Raw genomic sequence first — 25,376 nt, forward strand, 5'->3', positions numbered from 1 at the left:
ATCTTCTTACATGCAACAGTAATCATCCTATTTCTAAGTATTTGTCTTATTAGGGTATTTCAGATCAGTATTGCTCTTTTCTCAGTCAGGTTGATTCAGTTTCCATTCCTCGTTCTGTTCATGAGGCTCTTGAAAATCCAAAGTGGGCGGATGCTATGCAAGCTGAAATGGATGCCCTCCAACATAACCAGACATGGGAGTTGGTTGTTTTACCTATTGGAGAGAAAACTGTGGGATGTAAGTGGGTTTTCAATGTGAAATATTTAACTGATGGTACCATTGACAGATATAAAGCTCGTCTTGTCGCGAAAGGATTTACTCAAGTAACAGGGAAGGACTTCAATGCTACCTTTGCGCCCGTTGCTATACTAACCACAATCCGTTTGTTGGTATCTCTTGCAGCTTCTAATTCATGGCCTCTTTATCAACTTGATGTCAAGAATGCGTTCCTTAATGGCGATTTGTTGGAAACCATATATATGGACCTTCCACTGGAATTTCAGGCTCAGGGGGAGTATTCAGGGAAAGTTTGTCGCCTTCGCAAATCCCTATATGGTCTTAAGCAGTCTCCCAGAGCATGGTTTAGTCGTTTTAGTGATGTGGTCAAATCTTTGGGGGTTTCGCAGTGTCACTCAGATTATACATGCTTTATTCGTCGTTTTCAGGGGCATTTTGTTATTCTCTCTGTTTATGTTGATGACATAATCATTACTGGAGATGACTCGTCGGGCATCACCCAAGTAAAGAAGCTCTCGGGAAATCGTTTGATATGAAGGATTTGGGTCTTCTTCGATATTTTCTTGACATCGAGGTTGCTCGATCTTCTTGCGGAATATCCTTATCTCAACGGAAGTACACCATTGATCTCCTTCATGATACAGGTATGCTTGGGTGTAGGCCTGCATCTACGCCTATGGACCCGAATCTTAAACTAACTGCAGAGTCTGGAGAACTATTACCTGATCCACCACAGTACCAGAGATTAGTGGGTCGCCTTATTTATTTAACAAATACAAGACCTGATCTCACATATGCAGTGAGTGTTGTAAGTCAGTTCATGCACGCACCACGTACTGCTCATATGGATGCCGCTTACCATATTCTTCGGTACCTAAAGACTTGTCCTGGTCTTGGTTTATTCTATGCCACAGGAGCACAGTTAGGCCTCTCTAGTTATATTGATGCTGATTATGCAGGATAAAAGGGTGATAGGAAATCTACCTCTGGTATATGTGTGTTTCGTGGTAATCATCTTATAGCTTGGAAAAGTAAGAAGCAAACAGTTGTGTCACGATCTTCTGCAGAATCTGAGTATCGTGTCATGGCTCAAGGCACATGTGAGATCATTTGGCTTCGTTCTCTTTTAACTGAATTAGGCTTTCCGGAAATGGAATCCTCTACACTATTTTGTGATAATAAGTTTGCTATCATGTTATCTTCAGACTCGGTCCTTCATGAAAGGACAAAACATATAGAAGTGGATATTCACTTCATTCGGGAGAAAGTTTACTCTGGTGTCATCAAACCAACTTTTGTCCCATCTTCTAATCAAACTGCCGATATGTTTACTAAACCTGTTGGTCCATCATTATTGCAGTCATCTCTTGTCAAGCTAGGGCTCGTCAACATCTTTGCTCCAGCTTGAGGGGCCGTGTTGGAATTAAGAAATATTATATATTATATTATTAGATTTAGAGATATATCATATATATATATATATATCTTATATAATTTCTGTCATTAGGTTTAGATATATATATATATATATATATATATATTATCTTATCTTGATTTTCTAACCATAGTTATCTTGTAACTAAGTTATATAACATTGTAAATACAAGATTGAAATATATGAGAATTATGAATTCAATTAAAGAATTTATCTTAATTCTGTACCAAAACTTTTCGAATATATTCGACAAGCATCCGAAATTTGAAAAGTGAAATCTTAATTAATTTAATTTTTTTTCCATTTTTCTCCGACCACCGTGAAGGAAATGTCTTTCGACCAAAGATGGAGAGCGAGTAATTTGTCGGATATGACAATTGATGAAGAAGATCATCAAGTCTGGATGATTTAAGAGTTGTAGTGTTTAGCTAGAAACCAACTACGATCGTCGAATCGCGAAGTGATTCACGTCTAACTTCGTCCGGATCCTACAACGGGTTACACCAAAGAGTGTCAACTTGATTGGAAGATATGACTAGAGGGATGAGACATATATGCATGAGTAAGACCCATACTATGTCCAAAAGGCCTAAAAGAAGTTCAGGTAAAGATAGTACAAAAAGACTCGAATAAAGGGATTTTGGGCGGGGACACCAAAAAGGATGTTTTAGATCCAAAAGAGGACCGACCATGCTTGGCCGCGTGCCCCTATAGGGGTTGGCCAGATCTGCCCAAGATGGGCATGCTATGGTCGGCCAAGAGAGAGGGAAACTGAAAAAAATAACTAGTTGCTATTTACGACTATTCCTAAATTTTATTCAAAAGGGTTTTTCGGGAAACCTAACTAGCGTTTTACTCTAACTTAGGGTTCGATATAATGTTTCTTAAGACTAGAATAAGGTGTGGAAAATTCTCAAGAAGCTTTCTAGCTCTACAACATCAAGTAGAGAAAGAAAGAGAGATAATTCCCAATACTATCTATCTAGTCAAAGAAGTGTTCTTCAATCGAACCACCATTGGAGTGCTAACTCAACAAGGCGGGAGATCAAGGTGATTGATCGTTGTCCCAAGTATAGGAACTACAATTGGAGCTCTTGGTCTTCTCAAAAGTGATTGGAAAGGTTCGAGGGAAAACTAGCGATTAAGGTAAACTTCAAACTAGTTAACTTAGTTATAATCATTAGCTTATACACGAGATCCTGGGGATACTAGTATTAGATATTAGATGTCTGAGATTCCGCTACCAACACTAGGAGACACCATAACCTAACAGTAGCGCCAGAGCCTCTTGCACGTAGCTAATTTTTTGCTAAGTTGCAGTCTAAGCTATGCTTGTTTAGATAGGTAATTGTATCTAAAAGTGTTTTAGGCATCAATTTGATTAAGTTTTTGAATATGATTTAAAGTTATTCAGTTTAATTAAGTTTTGAATATGATTTAAAGTTTCATTGTCGCGAATGATTTCACAAAAAAGTCAAAATTTGCAATACTTAACTACCTAAACCTATTTTTGACCCTCCTCTGATCAGTTTTAGCGTGAATCAGTCGTCTAACACTTGTATTTGTTTGCCAAGATCAGGGCCGGCCCAAGTATATCGGAGGCCCCAAGCGAAATTAAAAATTGGGGCCCCATACAATAAATATTAGAAAAAATTAAATAAAATTTAAACAATGCAAAGGGTAGGAATTTAACCCTTAACCTTTCTTTCAAGATCTAAACTCTTTACCACTAAGCTACGTCCTAAATTATGTTTGAAATTGGTTTAAAGTATAATTAGTTTTTCGAAAGTTACATGCAAAATAAGAAACATGAGGCACTTGATTATTTGGGGCCCAAAGCGACTGCTTTGGTGGCTTTGGTCACGGACCGCCCCTGGCCAAGATTTTTAAGGATTTCCAAGTGAAGAGTGTAAGACATTCTTTGGTTTTATAGAGGATGACTGTTGGAGGAAGGGTGGAGGGCAAACTTGATAATGATTTGGACCGTTGATCTTCTTATGCATGTGCTAGCCGTCAGATTTGGAGGGGATATTTTCGCCCGAAATAAAGCAGGTGACTCGCCCGCCCCTCATATAATGGGCATTTGATGAAAACCAGTTTTTGGAAGTTAACGCCAAAACCATAATCATTTTAGGAGTGTAGTCATGATATAGCTGAATATAGTTAGGGAAATTTTAAAGGCAATGCTCAAACTTGTTATAGGCAATGTATTTTCCACTTATGACTTGGTCAATTCAATATGACCATATTTCTTTAAAGGCAATGCCTACAATAATTAAATTTTGAAGGTTATCTTCACCCACATTATTTTTTATCTCTCTTCAAAATAAGAAACTAATTGAAATCTTACAGGAACCTACAACTAACCAAGTATACTTAAGTAAAGCAGCCATGGGATGCTCAAAATTAGAAGTTCAAAGGACTTTATGCGCCTATTTTTATTTGAGTCATTACATCAAACACCTTAACTACATAATTAAAATTTGAACCAAATAAAGAAGAAACTATACTATAAATCCAATTCAAAGGTTGGATCAGTTAAGCAACTAAAAACACCCAAAAATTCAACCATTAAGCAACTTGTAAATCCTCATAAAAAAGAACAACTTGTAAATCATCTTTAGATTCATACAAACATATACATACACAATTTAAGATCAATTAAGCAAAAACAAAAGAGATTTTAGGGTTTTACCTTCAAATTGGGGATTTTCTTCTTCCTAATAATTGGCTCAATTCCGGACTAAAATGGTCGTTATACAAGCTTCAATTAAGACTCCAAGCAATCCCACATAAAGAAATCAAGTTTTGGAAACAAGATTTTACAGAAATTCGATTGCCCAAGTTCTAGGGTTTAATGGATAATCTATGGGTTTTTGGATAGAGAGAGATTTGAAGATTTGAAGAAGAAGAATATGGAGGTAAAACCCCTTAGGGGTGTGCAAAAATAGACCGAACCAATCAAACCAAACCAATCCAAACCGGTCCAGTCGGTTTTCAAACCAAACCAACGAGTGGTTTGGTACGGTTGTAGATTTCCAAAAACCAACTGGTTTGGTTCGGTAAGTGGATGCACTTTTTAGGAACCATTAAAACCAAACCGAACCAGTCAAGTTCTATTAATATATATAATTATGTATTTACATAATTTTTTCTAAAGTACATCTATCATATCTCTATAATTTCATACAAACACATATCTTTCATCAAGTTGCTATAAATAAGAATAACTACTACCCATACAAAACAACAACACTTCTACAATATAATGTTACTAGCTAGTATTAGATTAAAACAATTTATGTATCATCAATGTTACTAGCTACTATATAATTTTCGGCGGGGGACCTGCACATGTCTTTCATGTTTCAAATGTTTTTTTGATGCATTATGTTAGTTTGATTGTTTCTCCAGGTTTTTCAGGAGTGTTGTCTTGATTTTATACGTCAATATATGAAGAAAGTAACTCGATTCGCCGATTTTCATGGAGAACAAATTGTGTTTTATGGATGGTTTGGTATCCAGTAGTATCCAAACCGCTTATGATGGTTTGGTTAGTAACCGAACCAAACTCTGACCGGTTTGGTAACGGTTTGAAAAATCATTAACCAAACCATGAGTGGTTTGGTAACGGATGACAACAAAATACCGGATACCGAACCAATGAACACCCCTAAAACCCCTAATAACCAATTGACAGAAAGAGGGAGATACGAAATTTGAAGAAGTATGAGAGATTCACGAAGATGAGACAAGGAAGGTTCTTTCTCCCTCTCGATTTTTTTTGGAACATCTCGATCAGTTTTTTTTGAGAATGGGAGGGATGACTTAAGTCAAAGTGTATTGACTTAACAGTTGACCTAACGACGCCGTTAGGTCAAACATGGCCCGGGCATTGCCTTCTATCCGCACATTGCCTCTAGCCAAATTAGGACGCCTTTAGCAAGATTGCCTAACAAGTTAGGGCATTGCCTATAAAATCTCCCGTAAGGTTATTTTTACACCATCCGAATGGTTCAGATTTACTCTCTCGACTTTCTCTTGGAGGATTGAGATTTACTCTGTGTAAGTTTGTCTTCAACCCTCTCCTCGCGCAAAACCCCCTCGCCTCTCTCTCTCTCTCTCTTCTCACTGTCGCTCTTTATCTCTCTCACTGTGTCTCTATTGTTTACTACTGTTAGGGCATCCATATCTCGTTCTCTTGATTTTGAGGTAATAAAATTCTCTCTATCTCTCTTTTTACAGTCAAGCATCTGATATTGCTCATAGCAAACCCTAGTTTCACAGCTCCCAAAACCCTAATTTGTTGATATATCTTGATTCTAGATAAACTGTTTTGGTTTAATTGATTTAGAGCTTAAATTTTTGTAGAGAATGGTGGGTAAAGAAGAGAACAAGGAGAAATGTTTGGATTTGTTTCTGAAAATTGGGTTGGATGAACGGACAGCCAAGAACACTATTGCAAATAACAAGGTTACCACCAACTTAACAGCCGTAATCCATGAGGTATTGGTTTCTTATAAAGTTTACTTCTAATCTCATAAGTCATAACATTTCATGCATCGATCAAAATCAAGAAATTAAATTTTGAAATATTTTCGTTTCCATGCCTACCGAAATTTTCATCGAAACCGTAATTTAACTAAGTTTCTCTTAACAATGCATTGTCATGGAAATATTATTTTGGTCGAAATGACCGAAATATTTCCATTTCCATTCCTACCGAAATTTTCACCCAAACCCAAACTTTATTCTTTTCAAAATAACAATTTCATCTATTTTCTCAGGCAGCTGTGACTGATGGATGTAGCAGGGCGGTCGGAAACCTCATTTACACGGTGAATTCGTCGATCAATTTTTTGTTGTTACAATGTTACTTTAATTAAGTAAAATTGAAGCTTTTCTGTAATTGAATTTTGATGTTGCTCTATTTATGGGTCAGGTTGCGACTAAATTTCCTCCTAATGCCCTTATACATCGACCAACTTTGCTTGAATACATTGTGTCACTGAAGGTACCATATGATTTAATTTAATTTATTGTGCCTCTGGAATGAGGTTGACAACTGGTTTTATGAACATTGCAGATTAAAAGCCCTGCTCAGTTAGAAGCGGCTTTTTCATTTCTTAGCCGCGTTGGTTCAGAGAATCTTCAATTGCATGAATTTGAAGAGGCTTGTGGAGTAGGTAGGTTTTTGGCTAGAAATGATTTACGCTAGGTCAGTTAGTTGATTATCCTTGCAGTTGTATTTGTGACTTGTGAGTTGTGAGTACGTTCTGCTCATTTTTATACTATTCTAACTTTTGTTGGAGAGTGTTATCATAAATAAATGATTTCTGGTCAACTGTTTCTTATATGATTACCCTGTTTAATCATCTCATTAAGGAAACTAAGATAAATTAAGTCACGTGTAATAGAGGTGAAAGTGTTAAACCGTAAAACACATGCAAAATTGTTTGCTTGTTCACCTCTCTAATGAAGTGTATAGAGCAATTGTCCTCTACTTAAATTTTTAATAGTGTGGACTAAAATCACTTGCTTTATGTAGGTTGCTTTAGATAATTAACTTCAATATTATGTCCACTTCAACACCGAAGTCAACGTTAGCCACCATTTTGTAGAATTCCCAACAATTAACCTCTGCAGTTAGGATCATGAAACGAGTTGATTTGGGACGATTTGTGGATCCAGGAAATCAACAAGTAGCTCTTTGGGTTACACAAGATCCAATTGAGTCTTGGGTGAAGTGACTCGGTTCACTAAATATCTTTATGAAAAATCTAGATTATACTAAATTATTTGGAAAAAGAAAGAAGGAAATGAGGAGAGAAATAAGGAAAAGAAAAGAGAAAGCCGTTATGGGTATTTTTCATCTTCTTTCACCAATTTCTCGCTTTACGCGGTGTCGCTATCTCTACATATTTTCTCTAAATCTTTCTCTTTAAATATAGAGGGAAGAAGCTTTTAATTTGCTATTTTTTCTCTCTGTAATCTCTTCCCCACTCTAACTGTACTACCAGTACGGTATATAGGGGCTAAGTTTTCTCGACAGGTAGTGTATATTTGTGCTCCATCAGGAACCGGCATTCATGGTCAGATATATTAATAGAGAAGTGATATGTTACTTATTGATAATCTATTTATTTGAGTCTCTAAACACCTAAGTTCACTATGAACTTATGATGATGAATCATGCACAAAATCAGAGAAGAGTGTCTCCAGTATTATGAAGTAGAGCCTTTTGGAGTGGTGGTAGCGCCGCGGTGCCACCTTTGACAAACATATAAAATATTTTCCCTCCACCCATGCCCTTATATTAGTACGTAATTGTGCTAAGTTTGTAAATAAAACATTAAGAAAGGTTGAGTTTTCTTTAAGAATATTTATTCTTATCGTGTTAGTGATAATTTTGTTTCTTGCAGGTGTGGAGGTTTCTTTAGAGGAAATTGAATTCACAGTTTCTAAGGTTTTGGAAGAGAAGAGAGATGCCATCTTGGAGTTACGCTACCGAATAAATGGTTAGTATTTGTTCCCGTTTGAAACAATCTATCGATGTTCTCTTTTCATATCTTCTGGTTTCATTTATTGTGCTTTGTGCCCAACTTTTTTGTAAAGATACTACCGATTCGACGTTAAAAAAAGTTAGTACTGAATGAATGCTTAGTGGTTAAATTCTATCATGAGTGTAAACTTCATTATCAGTTCAACAACTAGACATCCTGTACTGAACTACTATTGATGCGTTTCTTACTGCCTAACCTTTTGGTTTTTGAACATACTAGGAGTTGTTTGAACTGATATTAGGATGCATATTTGTCATTTGTAAAATTAGAAGCAGTACAAGTTGTACAACTGTATTAACGGCTCGGTACTTTCAGTGTGAACCATTTGCTTGTAATTGAGTTATATTTATGAAGGGTCTTATTACCGTACATGGCAAAAATCCAAAATAATGGGTGAACCAGATCTTTAGTTCACATGGAGTGCTCGTAGACAAATTCTAGATGGAGTGCTCGTAGCTAATGAGCTAATAGACTCAAGGAGGAGGACAAATAAGAGGGGCCTAATCGTTAAAGCTGATCTAGAAAAGGCTTACGACAGAATAAGCTGGGATTTCTTATATCAGATCATGGAGCGTATGGGTTTTGGCTATAAGTGGAGATCATGGATCTATGGGTGCATCTCCTCGGCTACATTCTCAGTTCTGGTTAATGGGAGGCCATCCATGGTATTCCAGAGCTCGAGAGGGATCAGGCAAGGGGATCCAATTTCCCCCTTTCTTTTCCTGTTGGTGGGGGAAGTTCTGAGTTATTGTATGCAACTAGCGGAAAGCAAGGATTGGGTCTCAGGTTTTCAGGCATCTGTATCGAGTAGAAGAATTAATCACCTTCAATTTGCGGATGATACACTTTTTTTCCTAGACGAGAATGCAGATCAATTGGCTAAGCTAAGGGAGATCCTCCTCTGGTATGAACTAGCCTCAGGTTTGAAGGTAAACATGGAGAAATCATATGTCTATGAGGCCACAAAAGTGGGGGATGATAATCGCAACCATGAACTACTCAACAGCTTCGGATGTCCGTTAGGTACGTTGCCAACTTCTTACTTGGGTCTGCCTCTAGGACATAGATATAAAGCAAAAGTCCTTTGGGACCCGGTGATTGAGAGAGTAAACAGGAAATTGGCCATGTGGAAAGGTTCGGTTCTCTCCCGAGGTGGGAAGGTGACTCTTATTAAGTCGGTACTCCAAGCTCTACCAACATACTACCTCTCACTTTTTTCCATCCCCTCCGGAGTACTAAAGGTTATTGATACTAAGATGAACAATTTCCTATGGAATGGGAAGTCGGAGAGTAAGAGAATGCATTGGGTGGCATGGAAATACGTTAACACTTCTAAAGGTAAAGGTGGTCTCGGTGTAAAGAAGCTGAAGGTTATGAATCAAGCTCTGCTATCTAAATGGATTTGGAGGTTCGACCAAGAAGCCGGAAAATTGTGGAGAGAGGTGGTGGGGGATAAGTATGGTGAAGACCCGGAGCAATGGGCTGTTAGGGTACGTAATTCATCTTTCGGTTGTGGCGTGTGGAAAGGAATCCAAGGCTTCCTTGCCAAGTATCGAAGCTTAACCAGGTGGGAAGTAGGTGACGGGAGGAAGATTAAATTCTGGTCTGATGTATGGTTGGGTCCTACTAGTCTTATGGTTCAGTTTCCTTTGATTTATGCTATAGCTTCAGACAAGAAGGTATTGGTGCAGAACATGTTCAATCAGGAGACCCAAGTTTGGGAAGTCAATGTGAGAAGGGCACTAAATGACTGGGAAATCAACTCGTACTTGGTTTTTCTTGAGACCTTACAGGCAGTCACCCTAGGCAATGAGGAAGACAAAAGAGTGTGGAACCATGACGCAAAGGAATCGCTTTCGGTCAAACAGTGCTATGGATTACTGGATGGAGGTGACCAAATCATAGCTCCAACCTTAGTAAAAGTACTAAGGAGGGTGGCAGCCCCTCCAAGAGTTGGATTTATGCTTTGGGCCACCTTACTAGATAGGTTGCCGACGGTGGACAAGCTAAAACGCAGAGGTTTCCAGTTGGTAAATCGATGTATTCTATGCAAAAAGGAGGAGGAATCAAGAGACCACCTATTCCTCCATTGTAAGGTATCCAGTGGGATCTGGTCCTATTTCCTATCGACATGCAAGATAACATGGTGTATGCCCTCAACAGTCCCTCAACTGTTCGAACAATGGCACTCCATCCCGAAGCCTAAGTTAAGGAAAGAGATCTGGAGTATTATCCCAGTGGCTATTGTGTGGAGCATATGGAAGGACCGGAATAGCAAAATATTCAAGGAGGCTAATGAGAACACGAGCCTAGACGTGGATGATGTTAAGTCGATTATATGTATGTGGGCGAAGGGAATCCCAAAGTTTAGGCACTCGTCTTATGTCGATATAGTCTGTAATTGGGAGGCGTGGATATCGTGAAGAATCCATCTTAGCCTCACTCTTTTCTTTCCTGTTTTCTCTTTATTCTTTGTCGCTGCCGTTTGTATAGTTCTCTTTTCTATATATTCAATCAAATCTTCAAAAAAAAAAAGATCTTTAGTTCACACTTTGGGACCTGAGTCTCTGACATTGACATCATGTCCTTTTGCAGTTGGTGAACTATTTGGACAAGTTCGAAGCACACACCCATGGGCCGATCCGAAAATTGTGAAGGTGATCTCCTATTCTCCTCGTCGTTAGTCAAATAGTGATAGATGTAAATTGATTTATTCACGTTCTCTCTCTCTCTCTCTCTCTCTCTCTCTCTTGTGTCTCTAATTTTCTGCTTTATGTTTTGTTTCCCTAACAGCAAGTAATAGACGATAAATTATATGAAATACTAGGGGAGAGGACCGCTGCAGATAATGAAAAGCCAACCAAGAAAAAGAAGGAGAAGCTTGCTAAAGAAGAGGTAGTATGAACCAAGTACAGTTTATATGTCAACAGATTTAGTTTGCTTGTTATGTCGAACCTACCTTTTCCTTTCATTTATTCTCCTTGTTATTAATTTGTAGCCGAAAGAAGTAGCTGTGCAGACGCCTTCTGTACCACCTTCTGAAGAAGAACTCAATCCATTTACAATATTCCCCCAACCCGAAGAAAATTTGAAGGTAATTGATGTTATGGTTATCGGGTGTTCTACAAAATGTAATTCTACATGTTGATACATAATTACATGCTAGTATAATTTCTCTCTTGTTAAAAAATGTAAAATGCTGCGATGAAAACTAAGACTAATAAAGTAAACCTACGTTTAACACCTAGAAAGCATGATAAATAAGCATAAAAAGCATAAATGAAGATAAAAAAAAGAGATAACAACTTTAGTTTCCGGTGACTCAGAAGTGACCATAACAACTTAGTTCCCTGTATGAATTCCTAATTCACGCTGAACTCCGTTTACATCATAACCTAACTTGCTTAGCGAGATAAATAACAAGTATATAGTTGCAAGATGAGTCCAAACTTAGGGGTGTTCGTTGGTTCGGTATCCGGTATTTTGGTGTCATCCATTACCAAACCGCTCATGGTTTGGTTAGTGATTTTTCAAACCGTTACCAAACCGCTCAGGGTTTGATTCGGTTAATAACCAAACCATCATAAGCGGTTTAGATACCACTGGATACCAAACCATCCATAAAAACAACATGTTCTCCATGAAAATCGACAAATCGAGTTACTTTCTTCATACATTGACGTATAAAATCAAGACAACACTCCTTAAAAATCTGCAGAAACAATTAAATTAACATAATACCTTGAAAAACATTTAAAACATTAAAGACATGTGCAGGCCACCGACCAAAATATTTTATAGCAGCTAGTAACATTAATGATACATGAATTGTTTTTAATCTAATATTAGCTAGTAACATTATATTGTAGTAGTGTTGTTGTTTTGTATGGGTAGTAGTTATTCTTGTTTCTAGCAAGAACTTGATGAAAGATATGTATTTGTATGAAATTATAGAGATATGGTAGATATATTCTAGAAAAAATTAAGTAAATATGAAATTATATATATATATATTAATTTAACTTGACTGGTTCGGTTTGGTTTTAATGGTTCCTAAAAATTACATCCGCTTACCGAACCAAGCCAGTTGGTTTTTGAAAATGTACAACCATACCAAACCACTCGTTGTTTGGTTTGGTTTGAAAACCGAATGGACCGGTTTGGATCGGTTTGGTTTGATTGGTTCGGTCTACTTTTGCACACCCCTATCCAAACTAATCACTGATTTCCTAAAGACCTAAACTTCTAAAACTCTATCCAGAATACGCCTAGTAGAGCACTTGATATCCCTTCGGGGGCAGCCCATTCGGCTTCCATTGATGTCCTTATATCAATTTAGCTGTTAATTCACTATTCCAGTTACTTGGTAAACCTTGTTCGTACTACTTTAGCATGAAGATGTGTATAGTTTACATGTTATTTGATGGTTGGTGTTTGCTCATTTCCATTTTCACTTTAATATAATAATATGTGGGTCAACCATTTGTGCTGCTACATTCCTAAAACCTTGATAACATAATTAACATATATGTTGATTGTGCATTTGCTTCACAACACGTGTTCCTTCTGAAGCTTCAGCTCGTAGTTCTTGCTTTCATGTGTCAGTTAAATTTCCTGAGGTTATTGGTTTTCTTGAATATTCACGTAGACAAGTTTTCTAGTACTGCTTCTTTTTGGCTATTGTTAGCTTGGTATAATCGTTGAACTGAATGTCGGCGTATTTCTACCTTAATGATAAATGTGTTACTATTTACTACTAGACTGAGAAGGAACTTCACTTACTGTCTCCTTTCGCATATATTTCTACGAGGTGACCGAACGAAAAATATTTAAATAATATAAATACGTTGCCAGTGATATGGATGTAGAAACACAAGCACGTCAAGGAGCTAGCCAATGAGTGGTCAATAAACAAAGTAATCAGTTTTTAGACCGACAGTCATATAACATACACTAAATGTTTGTCATTGTGTTCTTAAAATATTTGTAGTAGACTTCAATTCCAAATGTTTCTCTTTCCAGGGAGAACAAAATTTGTTCCAAATCTGAATTTAACCTTGGGTACTCCAAGGAATTTGACTAAGCTTCATTATTCATGAATTTTGGATGGTAGGTTCACACTGAAGTATTTTTTAGTGACCGCCCTGTACTAAGAGTTTGCAATACAAAGGAAATTCTTGAAAAGCATTTGAAAGCAACAGGAGGAAGGGTCTATACCCGTTTCCCTCCTGAACCAAATGGGTACTTGCATATTGGTCATGCAAAGGTATTTACATCATCCTATAAATTCTTATGATCCAATATTATTGTCGAGATTTCTAGCTAATATGGTTATACAGGCTATGTTCGTCAGTTTTGGACTGGCAAAAGAGAGGGATGGATGTTGCTATCTACGGTAAGCTTTAGTTCACCAGGTCCTTTGCATTCTGCAATTATTCTTCCTAATATGATCTAAATTCTAAAGTCATTCCTGTTTAGGCATAAATATTACACACTAATGAAAGAAGAGTAAGTGCATAGCTTCAGTGAGAAAAAGTGAAAAACATTGTCAATTTGCAACTTTCTGGCTTCTTCCACTGGGACTGTGGAATACATTCTGCGGGGTAAACCTTAAGGCTAGGTGTGACACAGTGACAGATCCAAGTGGATTATCTTTAACAAATGTACTTTTTGGGTTTCATTTAGGCTAGGTGTCTCCTATCATTTAAGTGGAATATTTTTGTCGTTACTTGGATATAACAGCAGATGGCTATAAGCCTATAACAAGGAAGTCAGTTGCAAATCATAGGTTATAGGCATGAAAAGATGATTCCAGGTGGTATTTGAAGGAGTAAATATATCAAACTTTGTTCAGGATGCCTCATAGTTTCCTCATAGAAAATTCATCATCTGGAGCTTTTGTTCTGGTTTTTGTGTACTGTACCGTTCTCATGCCGACTTATCTCTGTTTTTACCAACATACTGGAAGTTGGTTTAACTTATTGACCCTTTGAGTTGAGAACCCTAGATATCTTGAAATGCTCAATAAACTTTCATTGACCTAGTAAAAGAGTGCTTCAACAAAAAGGCAGGTGATAAAAACCTGTTCCTAATAATGTTTTGAAGGGGTAATCAATGAAGAAAGTCTTCATTTTTTTTTTCCCATGGATTAAACATGAAGAGCTTTATAATCAGTTTGATCAGCTATTTAAGTAACTTATGCTATAGAAATTCATTTTCTAGTTTCAACCTGCTCAGCTTCTGATACTTGGGATTCAATGGCTGTAGGTTCGATGACACAAACCCTGAGGCTGAAAAGAAAGAATACATTGATCACATTGAAGAAATAGTGCAATGGATGGGCTGGAAACCTTTCAAGGTATACTTCTCTCGAGGAACTCTATTCCTCGTTAAGTGATTTGGTCTGATGTTAATCCTATTTTACTCTCTTGTACTTTAGCCTTTAGGTTGCATTTAGTGGCACAGTGGCAGTAGCAAGCTTTATTTATTCTTTTGTGGAACTTACTTGTAGCTGATGGTTGAGAACTTCTGTTAATTAGATGGAAAATATCACTAGTTATTAACTATTCAAAATTTTATGCTTGGCTTCCCCTTGACATCTTAATATTTTCGCAGACCACTTACACCAGTGATTATTTCCAAGATCTGTACGATTTGGCTGTGGAGCTAATTAGGAGGGGCCATGCTTATGTTGATCATCAGGTTGTTGTTTACTAGTATTTCATTGATATGATCAAGTTATTTATAAAACCATTAAGTGAATCAAGTTAATTATTAGCTTCTACTGTTTTTAGAATGCTGTTGAAATAAAAGAGTACAGAGAGAAAAAGATGAACAGCCCTTGGAGGGATAGGCCAATTGCAGAATCACTAAAGTTGTTTGATGACATGAAACGGGGTTTGATAGAAGAAGGCAAAGCGACACTCCGCATGAAGCAAGACATGCAGAGTGATAACTATAATATGTATGATCTGATTGCGTACCGTATTAAGGTAAATCAAAACATTTATTTTTTCATTTAAAGTCCATACATGTTATCATAAAAATTTACGTTGTTGCTCAGAGTCATTGCTTAAATACGTTATTTCTCTCCAGTTCACTCCTCATCCCCATGCTGGAGACAAGTGGTGTATTTATCCCAGTTATGACTATGCTCATTGTATTGTGGATTCTCTAGAAAATATCACTCATTCGGTATGTTGCTTCATTATGTTGTACTTTTTTCTTTTAGTTATGTATAACTTCACAACTACTAAATAGTCCGTACATACACTCTTACGGCCGCAGCGAGCATCCGTCTCAAGAAGACGGAGCACGCTAAGGCAACCTCACCAAGCGTAGGCAACCCGGCCAAAAGGGGGTAATTGGTAGGCCGAGGGAATAAATATCCCCTGCGTCCAGCCTGCGAGTGTGAGAAATATTTTGTTTTCAGAAAGACCAAAATGTCTACCTAAAATAACTTGCATCTCACTCATATCACCACTAAAGTTAAATGTATGCAGTTTTGCTACCATGTGTTGCTTTGTTGCATATTATTTCTTTCTCATATATGATCCATTAGCTTTTAGGGCATAGATTTCTTATGTGAACTACAAAAATCCTAAAAGTTTGCTGCACACGATCATTTACAAGTGTTACACTTCGCTTGCAGCTTTGCACACTTGAATTTGAGACTCGCCGTGCTTCATACTACTGGTTGTTAGATGCATTGGGCCTTTACCAACCCTATGTGTGGGAGTATTCACGGTTGAATATCACTAACACTGTAATGTCTAAGCGTAAGGTATGCCCCTTCTCATGCCCAAATCTAAGATAAACTCAAAAGTTAATCTTGTGTAATTGATGATTTTTAGGTCATTTCAGTGAACTATTTTTTTGCTTTGCAGTTGAATCGTCTTGTGACTGAAAAGTGGGTAGACGGCTGGGATGATCCTCGTCTAATGACACTAGCTGGTTTACGAAGACGAGGAGTGTCTTCAACCGCAATCAATACTTTTGTTCGAGGAATTGGAATTACTAGAAGGTTGGACTTTCCTTGTACTGCATGTTCATGTGTTTCATGTTTTCCCATCGCATGTTTACTCTAGAAATTTATATTATAGTACTACTTTATACATCAATAATTATATACAGTATAATTGGGACAATGTAATGTCATATTATAGTAGTCCAATCTAATGTGTAACTTGTACCCCTATTCTTGTTTTTCAATATGTTCATTCAATTTTTTTTTAATTACAGTTAGAGACACACACATGCACTTTCCAAATTAGTAATATTTCAGTTTCAGTATTTATACTTTCTAAATCTTGAATGCACAATGTTGATTAGCATGCATAGTTACGGAGGTTGTGACTTCTGTTACTTATTGTATGTTCAAGTCGAAGACTTGAAGTAATGTTATTGCTAAGGGTTCTGGGAAAACACGATCGCACAGACATGGCTGCATGACTAAGGAGTCGATTTAGGACCATATTGTTTACTTATGGATTTGTCGGCGTGTAAAATGCACATGGACTAATCTTATCTTTCGGATGTTCACATATAGGCATGTTGCTTTCTGGTTATCGTCTCGATGTTGCACTTTCTCTTTCTCTTTCTCTGCATATGTATAACTGGATATATAAATATACATATATATATATATATATATAGTATATATATCATGACAGTGAACCTTATCTGTTATTACAATTGTTCCATCGGTATGATCTTATTCTAATCTATATGTATTAAACTCACATTTTGTAGTGATAATAGCATGATACGCTTGGACCGCCTCGAATACCATGTAAGGGAAGACCTCAACAAAAAAGCAGCCAGAGTAATGGTTGTGTTGCATCCTCTGAAGGTATTATTTTGGTGCAATTCGTTATTGACTACGTTATGCGATCATAGTACGAATTCTGTTGAACTTCTCTTCTTCTCCAGGTCGTGATTACAAATTTAGATGACAAAGCAGTTGTGGACCTCGATGCAAAGAAGTGGCCTGATGCTCAGACAGATGATGCATCTGCTTTTTACAAGGCAAGTTCCAAACTCTGTGCTGAGAAACTATAATTTCTTTGTTATCAACTTAAGGATCAGAATCTTAATGAAGAATGATAGTTTACTGGATGCTCATGGGCTCTCAACAGATAGAAGCTTTCTGCTTATCTATTTGGCTATTCATTCTGTCCAGTTAATTTGGAAACTCTTGAATGTTTTAAAATTCAGTAGATGCGTACGTCTCGAGATGCGCCTTGAGGTGGTATGTTTTTGCCTCGGGGCGCACACATCTACAGAAAAAATAGAATTTGCAAGCATCTTTTAAGTTTATGCAGCACAAGAAGTAAAAACATTTTTATTTTCGTGTTAAACACTTGAATCTTTATATTATGCTAGGAAAGTGTAGAAAGCTTATCAATTGTTTTTTCTTCAAGATTTAGCATACGCCTTTTGCGCATCAAGTACACACCTCAAGGCGGCGCTTCGCTTTTTCATAGCAAACAACCTTGAGGCAGGAAAACATTTAAAAATTGTCTTGGTAAAGTCATGCTTAGGTTTTCAGATTCGGGTGGTCCAATGTGATTGTTTGGGTTGCTTCCGTGCTGTAACATCCATTCGTCTCCTTTAAGACCTACCCGAGCTACATAAATGCTTTATGAGATATAACTTCTTGGGTTGATAGAAGCTCAACATAATCCTTGAAAAAGGAAGCAGACAACCTATCTGATATTGTCACTGTATTAGCTGAATTGTGCTTATGCCTCACCAAATTGACAAGCACAAATGGGGAAACTTACAGTTGTCATTTGCTTAGGAGTCATGGTGCTAGGTACCCTCCTTGACACTTACACACGCAACGAGTCACGATAACTTGATGATCACAATGATCCTGGTCTCATCAATCATGACCCGGCGACAAGTGAAAATGAGACTGTCCTAAAAAGTTCTAACTTTAATGACCACTGGAAATTTTAGTAAATTAAATTCTGACCTTTCTAGGTTCTACTGGATTTTGCCCAACTGTTATAGTGAATAAGAATTAAGAGGTAATGAATGAGCAACTATAATTGTGTACTAAGGGCATGAGTTTTTCGATGATACAAATAGGCACGTGTTTCCATATTATATTAATGTATCAACTCGAGAATTGAGAAGACACAAGAGTCAGATCCCTTCTAGTGCCTCGGTAGTTATAACTTAAGCATGTAAACATTGTTTTGATTGAAAGTAATTTCCAAATCTTTTCTCAAACTAGGTTCCTTTTACAAATGTTCTATACATTGAACGTTCTGATTTCCGGACGAAGGATTCAAAAGACTACTATGGGTTAGCTCCTGGGAAATCAGTTCTGCTAAGGTGGTGCATCTAATCCCTCTTATAGCCTGTCTTTTACTTGAAAAAAGTACATAAGTTCACTGATCCCTCTTCAATGCAGATATGCTTTCCCCATCAAATGCACGGAAGTTATCTATGGTGACGACAATGAGACCATTCTTGAGATCCGAGCTGAGTACGATCCTTCGAAACAGACGAAGCCTAAGGTCTCCTAAAACTTGGAACTACGAGTTTTCAACTGGGATTTTGCTCAAGTTACAAATGATGATATCGTTAATTTACTGATCTCTTTGAAATTTGGTTCAGGGTGTTCTTCATTGGGTTGGACAACCTTCCCCTGGAGTGAATCCTCTCAATGTGGAAGTTAGATTGTTTGATAGGCTCTTCCTTTCCGAGGTTGGTAACGGATTCAATTTTTTCTGCTTCATTACTTGTTTTCTGAATGTGCTGCATTTGACTTACCCTCTTCGATATCATCGTTGCGTTAGAATCCTGCCGAACTTGAGGACTTCCTTGCTGATCTTAACCCCAACTCCAAAGAGGTGATATCGGAAGCAATTGCTGTGCCTTATCTACGGGATGCTGCAGTTGGAGACAAGTTTCAGTTTGAAAGGCTTGGTAAACTTTTTAACACTCTTTTAAGTATCTTTTCGAAGTTTTCTCTTTAGTTTTATATAAAAGATATTAATTGGGTTATTTATACATGAAAAAGTTGCCATTCTTGAAAAAACTCGAAAGGATGGGTCATCTTTGTTCTAATTTTGTTTCTCACTCTTTTTATATTCTTGTTCCAGGATATTTTGCGGTTGATCCAGATTCTACTCAAGAGAAACTCGTCTTCAATAGAACTGTCACACTTCGTGATTCGTACGTGAAGGGTGGGAGCAAGTAGTTGCTCGTGGGAACTTCTATAGGAGAACTCAGCTGCAGCTGAAAGCTGAAAACTCTAAACTATTGCGACCTTTTACTCTTACATCAGACTAAAAACAAAGGGTGTACAGTTTAAAAAGAATTTGTAGTCAGGAATTAGAAATGGGTTTTAGTAGAATTCTAGGGTCTGATTTTACAGTGATATTAACATATGGTGGATACTGTTATTTTATTTTGGTATGATAATTTGAATTTCAATTTGAATTTCTACATTATGGTGATAGATGAAAAAACATGTTTTATTTTAGAGTAATGCTGGAAGAGGTTACAAGTCAATGTTATACCTGACTTACACGAAATCATCTATCTTCATTTTCACGTCAACTCTTTTCTCTTTTTTGAAGGACCTTTTCACTCTTCATGGGTAGTTAATTCTTATTTAGGTATGAGGTAAGTTTACTTCTGTGGTCTTGTTCTTTATCTTATGGGTCAGCCGTGTCTGGGACAAGCTTTAATATATAAGATATTTAAATGCATGGATATGCGTACTTCTGACTTAGGTTGTGTTTGTTTTTTGTACGTCTGAATCTGGAATTAGCGCTTGGTCAAGAGTTTGTCTGTTATAGATTTTTGGTCACGGATTAACCCTTGACCTAGTTGACAACTGATAGTCGGTAATAACCGTTCATTTGTGACCTAAATGCTAATGCCGATACTTTACGTTGATTTTGAAACTAAATATCTCAGAAGAAAATTATAATATTATAAAAAGAAGATTGATCAATCTAACAAAACTTCAACGTAAATCAAAAACATAAAGTTCATCGAATTTAATATGTGCATCGTAGAGGGAACATGTTTTATTTTGCACTTAATGCGCGTAGTGGTGTTAGACACGCCACGACCACGCTAGACCCGACTTCGAATCTTGTCGTGCCTATACCACAAGGTCTGGGCATAGAAACACCCCAGGGTAACGACCCAGCCGTGGCGTTTTTCGACTGTTGTTGTGCCGAGTCGTGGCTAATGAGCCAGCTGTTGCCAAACGTAAAAAGAGGAAACACTAAATAATTTTCAAGTCAAACGTTGTGATCTTTGTTTAAACTTTAGAATCTATGTTTATTTTAGTACTTAATAATTTTATTAATTAATAACTACATTCAACAAATTACCATAATATTTTGTAATTAAGTACCCGTTTCTAACGGGTTAGCGTGGCGTGTTGGGTCGTGTTTCCGTTCCTAATGTGCCGTGGTTGACGAATCTAGGAACTTAAAATCCCAGACCCGCCATGGCACGCTTGACCCGTGACAGGTCGACACGGCACGCGATGTTCCGTGCTGTGCCGTGTTGCCTTATAAACAGGCCGTGCTGGTCCGTTTTCGGGCCGACACGACCCGTTGGCCACCACGAAATACGCGTCCTCAAATCATTGCGTCTTTCCGATGCAAAAATGTTGTACTAGTGCCTCAAAATATGATATTCTTTCCCTACAAATTCTAGATCACTCTCTATTACTTTCAAAAATTCTTTCCTTACAAATTGTTCTAATGACACTTGTCTTTCTTATCGTGGAAGTCTCTATACTTTCAAAAATATTTTTCACAAATATCACATGGACATTTTTCTTTCCGAGCGTTTGATACAGTTGCCCTCTGGGAATCTCATTAGACGAGTTCTTACAACTATTTCCATGATACATTGAAGGGGCCTATGCTAAGCATTTGATCCATTAGATTGACCTTTGCTAGCACAACTTATTTCTCAATCAACGGTAGATCGTTGGGGTCCATGCCTCTCTATTGGCGGGTTCCTCGGTCAGGGTTCGTGTCTTTAGTAGCGCTAGCAACGGTGGAAGAGCTAGCTTAGGGCTAGGCTCTGCTTTACATCTGATAAGTTCTTAAATCTTACAAGTTCTCAAATCTGACAAGTTCTCCATCGAAATGTGTACATCCCTGAAACCCACACATCTTTGACCAACTTCCCTTAAGACGTCCATGTTCCAATGATTAAAAAGGTAAAGTTAACGTCAGGGTTAATGAAAAAGTATCGGCATTAGCATTTATGTCACAAACTAACGATTGTTAACGACCGTCTCTAGTAAACTGGGTCAACAGTTAGTCTGTGACCCAGATCCTATAACAGATAAACTCTTGACCTGAATGCTATGCCGGTATTTTTCTTTAACCCTAACGCTAAATATCCCAATTAAAATTAACTGTATAGTTTTACAAATTAGACGTTTGTTTTTTAAATCTAAATCATTAGGATTGAATTAAGACAATCACTTTCATCAAAAATAAAAAATTAAGACAATCACATTTATACACTTCATTGGTAGTTTTGTGGTGATTGTGTTGGTTGTGGTGGTGCGGTCGTGGTTTATTGTGCGGTGGTGCCGTGAATTTGTTAATTGCGGTGGTGAAATATTTTGAGTGGGAGAGATTTTCTTAACTTGTTTCAAAAATTGGGTCTCTTTTTCAAACTTGTTTTGAAGTCTGAAATTAGTAGGTATTATTTCAGTTATTTCAGACATCTAGATAATTAAGCCAAAATTTAGGTCTTACCAAATAAAAAAAACATCTGAAATCTAAATTGACATCAATTTAAATTTCAGATCTGAAAAAAAAAACAAACATTAGAAATCTGAATTAGATGATAATTTGCTGTCAGCGCGGTCATACTGAAACTTTGATGTCTGAAGTTTGCCGGTACATATACTCGGAGAGTTGGAGGCAGTTCAATGCATATAGGTTTATGTAGTAACCTAAAAAGATAGTTTTTTTGTTGAAATGACTTAAAAAGATAGTTGTTTTTGTGGCCACATCTATTTCTATATGAATGGTGTCCCCCCAATTGTGTTTTTTAAAACAAAAAAATGTACCTTAAAAAAGGTTTTGGCCAACTTTGCTTGCTAAAAAAGTCATCACAAGAACCACAATTAGGATATGTAATTATGTGTTTCTGGTCTTGCTACTGGTAGTTCAAGAAAAAAAAAAAAAAAAAAGGTCTTGCTACTGGTGAATCATTTGGAGGCTGAAGTAATGTTAGAATGGATTTGCAATTTCAAAGTGAAAAAAATGCCACTATGTATGAGATTTATTTGGAATATAAGACTTTCTGGTCAAGATACATATAGAAATAGATGTGGCCACAAATGAAAGAAGACTAAAGAAGAAAATTCTCCAAGTATTTGGACCTAGGCTAGAGGTCAATATTAGTTTTTTTTGATGAAAGAACATATCATTAAAGAAAACCAAACGTACTACAAACATCGAAACAACAGAAAGCAACCCATACGAAACTATTAAACAACTACTACTAAATTAAAGACAACATAAAGTCCGGGGCGGAATTCCATTCTTTCCTTTCTCCATGTCTTCTTCCCCATTTAGCCAACGCATCAGCTGGAGCATTGCTTTCCCTACAAATGTAAGTAAACTTGATTCCTTCGAAGTTATTTCTCAAGGCTTGGATCTGATGTATTGTCTTCATGGATTGCCAATGAAGAGCCGTGTTATGGCCATTGAGGTGATTGATGATTGCTTGGTTGTCGCTTTCTATATGAGCGTATTGGATGTTTAATTGAATCGCCCATTGCATACTTGCAAGTATAGCTAGTCCTTCACAATCTTCCGTATGTTGGCTACGAACTGTATTGGCTGCTGCTATAATGAAGTTTGAATCTTCATCTCTAATAATGCATCCAATTCCTGCTGGTTCTTCGACTTTCGTGAACGAGGCATCAACATTGAGCTTTAAATATGGTGTCGATGGAGGGCTCCATTTTTGTTTCTTCTTTGTTTTCCTGCACGTGGTATTTGTAGTTTTCTCACTCATGAGAGGCGTTATATTGGCATTGTTAATTTGTTCAATGATTTGTGGGGGAGTTTTTTTGGTTGTGTTAAAACAATTATCACATCTAGCTTTCCATATATTCCAAAGTATTTTGGCATATAGGTTGATAGTATCATCCTTGAGTGTTTTCCATTGAATGATCCATTGATTAGTCGAGCTAATCTGGTCTGTTCTCACATTATAGTTGAACCATACTGCCTTAGCAAACGTGCAGTGCAGCAGCACGTGGTCAAGAGTTTCAATTTCCTCACAATTAATACAGTGGAAAAGATCACCTATGAATTTGCCTATTTTCTCTTTGACGGGGAGGCTGTTCGTGCAGCATTTCCAGAGGAATATCTTTACTCGTGGTATAGTATTCAAGTTCCATATAAATTTCCATTCAAGATTGTCCTGCATCACATTAATATTGCCTAATCGTAAGTGAAAATACATAGATTTTATCGTAAAGTTACCTGACTTGGTGAGCGTCCATATCGGTTTATCTTCCTGGTTATACTGCAGGTGTATGCTGAGGATTGCGCTGCAAATGTCTTCATTAAAGCATTGCTGTAATATCTGTGGTCAATATTAGTTGGTGAAGTCTAGTAAATAAAAATTTTCAATTGTTTAAGGGTATATTAATTTTTTAAATTGACCTCAAATCCTAATTTATACTAGTTTTAGTTATTACACGTGATGACATGAGACATAAGTTGTCGCCCTTAACATTATTTTTAAACAAAATTGTATTCACATATAATCTAAAAATATTCTAGCACGAATTAAACTTTTTTTCTTTTACATCTCTTGTTCTTTCACTTTATTGGCAAGTTGCGAAAAATAACTGATACATAGGGAGTCTACGTGAAAATTATCAAAACTTCAAGTCATTTAGATGACCCTGTTAAAATCACGATCCTGTTAGACCCTTACTAAGGTATGAAAGTAATATCACTTGAACACATGCCTCTAGGTCACTTGGTTGTGCCTCTCTCTTGCATACATCTATTAAAGTCTTAGGGATGTAGTTTTTCTCAAATTTTTCCAATGTAATTTATTAGGTGTAAATAAAGTAAATGTAGTTCTTGGTGACATTTTACGGTTCATTTTTATGACTTAGAGGACCTGTGTTATTTATATAACGGTCAATGATCTTATTCTATAGTCTTAATTTATCGATGTAATATATCTATACAGTCTTCTGTCAGTTATGTGTTTATCTCATCTTTTGATGTATCAATGACATGATGTAGTCACTGTAATATGATGTTTTGAACTAAATAGAAAATGACAAAAGTTCTTCTCAAAATGACTCTGACGACAACGAAGAAAATTATTCTTTACATTATCTCTAAGAAACACACAACACAAGTAGGTCACAAGTTTCTTGGTATGTAGCTAAAAGGGATTCCACTATAGTCTATATAGTCTTCTGAGGTGAAAGTCAATGACAACCTCTGAAAAGCTAGTCACCAAGTTAAGATACAATGAATTCTTGAGCAACAAGTAATTGAAAATTGCTATAAAATCATGTTTATAGCTTACATCTTGTACATGAGTCTTGAATATAGAGAGTTCAATTTACTCTAGTGTGGCAAGAACTAATTCTGATTTATTATGGGGTTAGTAAAATGGGTTGATTTTATATGTAGATATTTTCCCGCTCTAAAGCAAATTATGGTGAGTGTTATTACACTATCTAAAGAAAATGATCAAGATTTTCTACTACTAGATGGTGAGAAAATAGTTCCCCACCATATCACAAACGATGGTTTAGCTAGAGAATCCATGGTTTCTGCACAAAACCATTTCCGACAAATTCAACATATTCGTGGTGTTTGATCAACTTAGTGGCGGTGGTGGTGATATAATCACTCTTTACGGATAGTTAGGTCATGAGTCTCCGTCGGCACAATATAATATCTATTTGTATTAGTATTTTTGTAAGCTTTATAATTATTATTTGATGCTATAAAGAACATGGGTAGTTTTGGCAATATCTTCTACGAGACCGATTGTATAAAGATTATTGTCTTGAAGTTTGCTTTACGAACTTCTTAAACATTTTAGTTTAGTAGTGGAATGTGGAAAATCAAGAAACTAGGAAA

The 25,376-nt window shown here is 36.8% G+C and overlaps 1 protein-coding gene across 3 annotated transcripts; it reads left to right on the forward strand.

The window, feature by feature from the left end:
- Window positions 1–5,367: 5,367 nt before the first annotated feature.
- Window positions 5,368–19,698, forward strand: OVA9 (glutamine-tRNA ligase, putative / glutaminyl-tRNA synthetase, putative / GlnRS). 3 transcript variants are annotated; one of them, XM_086663951.1, is made up of 25 exons: window positions 5,368–5,737; window positions 5,854–5,884; window positions 6,044–6,178; window positions 6,460–6,510; window positions 6,615–6,686; window positions 6,759–6,858; window positions 8,095–8,190; window positions 10,831–10,892; window positions 11,029–11,133; window positions 11,234–11,329; window positions 13,349–13,501; window positions 13,575–13,630; window positions 14,503–14,593; window positions 14,851–14,937; window positions 15,030–15,227; window positions 15,331–15,429; window positions 15,887–16,018; window positions 16,122–16,258; window positions 16,987–17,086; window positions 17,167–17,262; window positions 18,479–18,579; window positions 18,659–18,764; window positions 18,865–18,954; window positions 19,047–19,176; window positions 19,353–19,698. In XM_086663951.1, exons 3-25 carry the CDS (start codon window positions 6,047–6,049, stop codon window positions 19,448–19,450), a joined length of 2,388 nt encoding a protein of 795 aa, XP_086520077.1. In that variant the 5' UTR covers window positions 5,368–5,737; window positions 5,854–5,884; window positions 6,044–6,046; the 3' UTR covers window positions 19,451–19,698. The 3 variants fall into 3 exon arrangements, with proteins under 3 accessions (XP_086520077.1, XP_086520078.1, XP_086520076.1); XM_086663952.1 differs by having other exon boundaries at window positions 11,029–11,130; XM_086663950.1 differs by having other exon boundaries at window positions 5,737–5,884.
- The last annotated feature ends 5,678 nt before the right edge of the window (window positions 19,699–25,376 follow it).

The sequence above is a fragment of the Eschscholzia californica genome, unplaced genomic scaffold, assembly GCF_041429995.1.
Source record: "Eschscholzia californica isolate CP2 unplaced genomic scaffold, dmEscCali1.0.p SCAF_2, whole genome shotgun sequence".
Taxonomy (NCBI): domain Eukaryota; kingdom Viridiplantae; phylum Streptophyta; class Magnoliopsida; order Ranunculales; family Papaveraceae; genus Eschscholzia; species Eschscholzia californica.

Coding starts and splice junctions, on each gene's coding strand:
- OVA9 (XM_086663951.1), top strand. CDS start 6,047: ATGGTGGGTAAAGAAGAGAACAAGGAGAAATGTTTGGATTTGTTTCTG. Junction 6,859..8,094: donor TGAAGAGGCTTGTGGAGTAG/GTAGGTTTTTGG, acceptor TGTTTCTTGCAG/GTGTGGAGGTTTCTTTAGAG. Junction 14,938..15,029: donor ATGCTTATGTTGATCATCAG/GTTGTTGTTTAC, acceptor TACTGTTTTTAG/AATGCTGTTGAAATAAAAGA.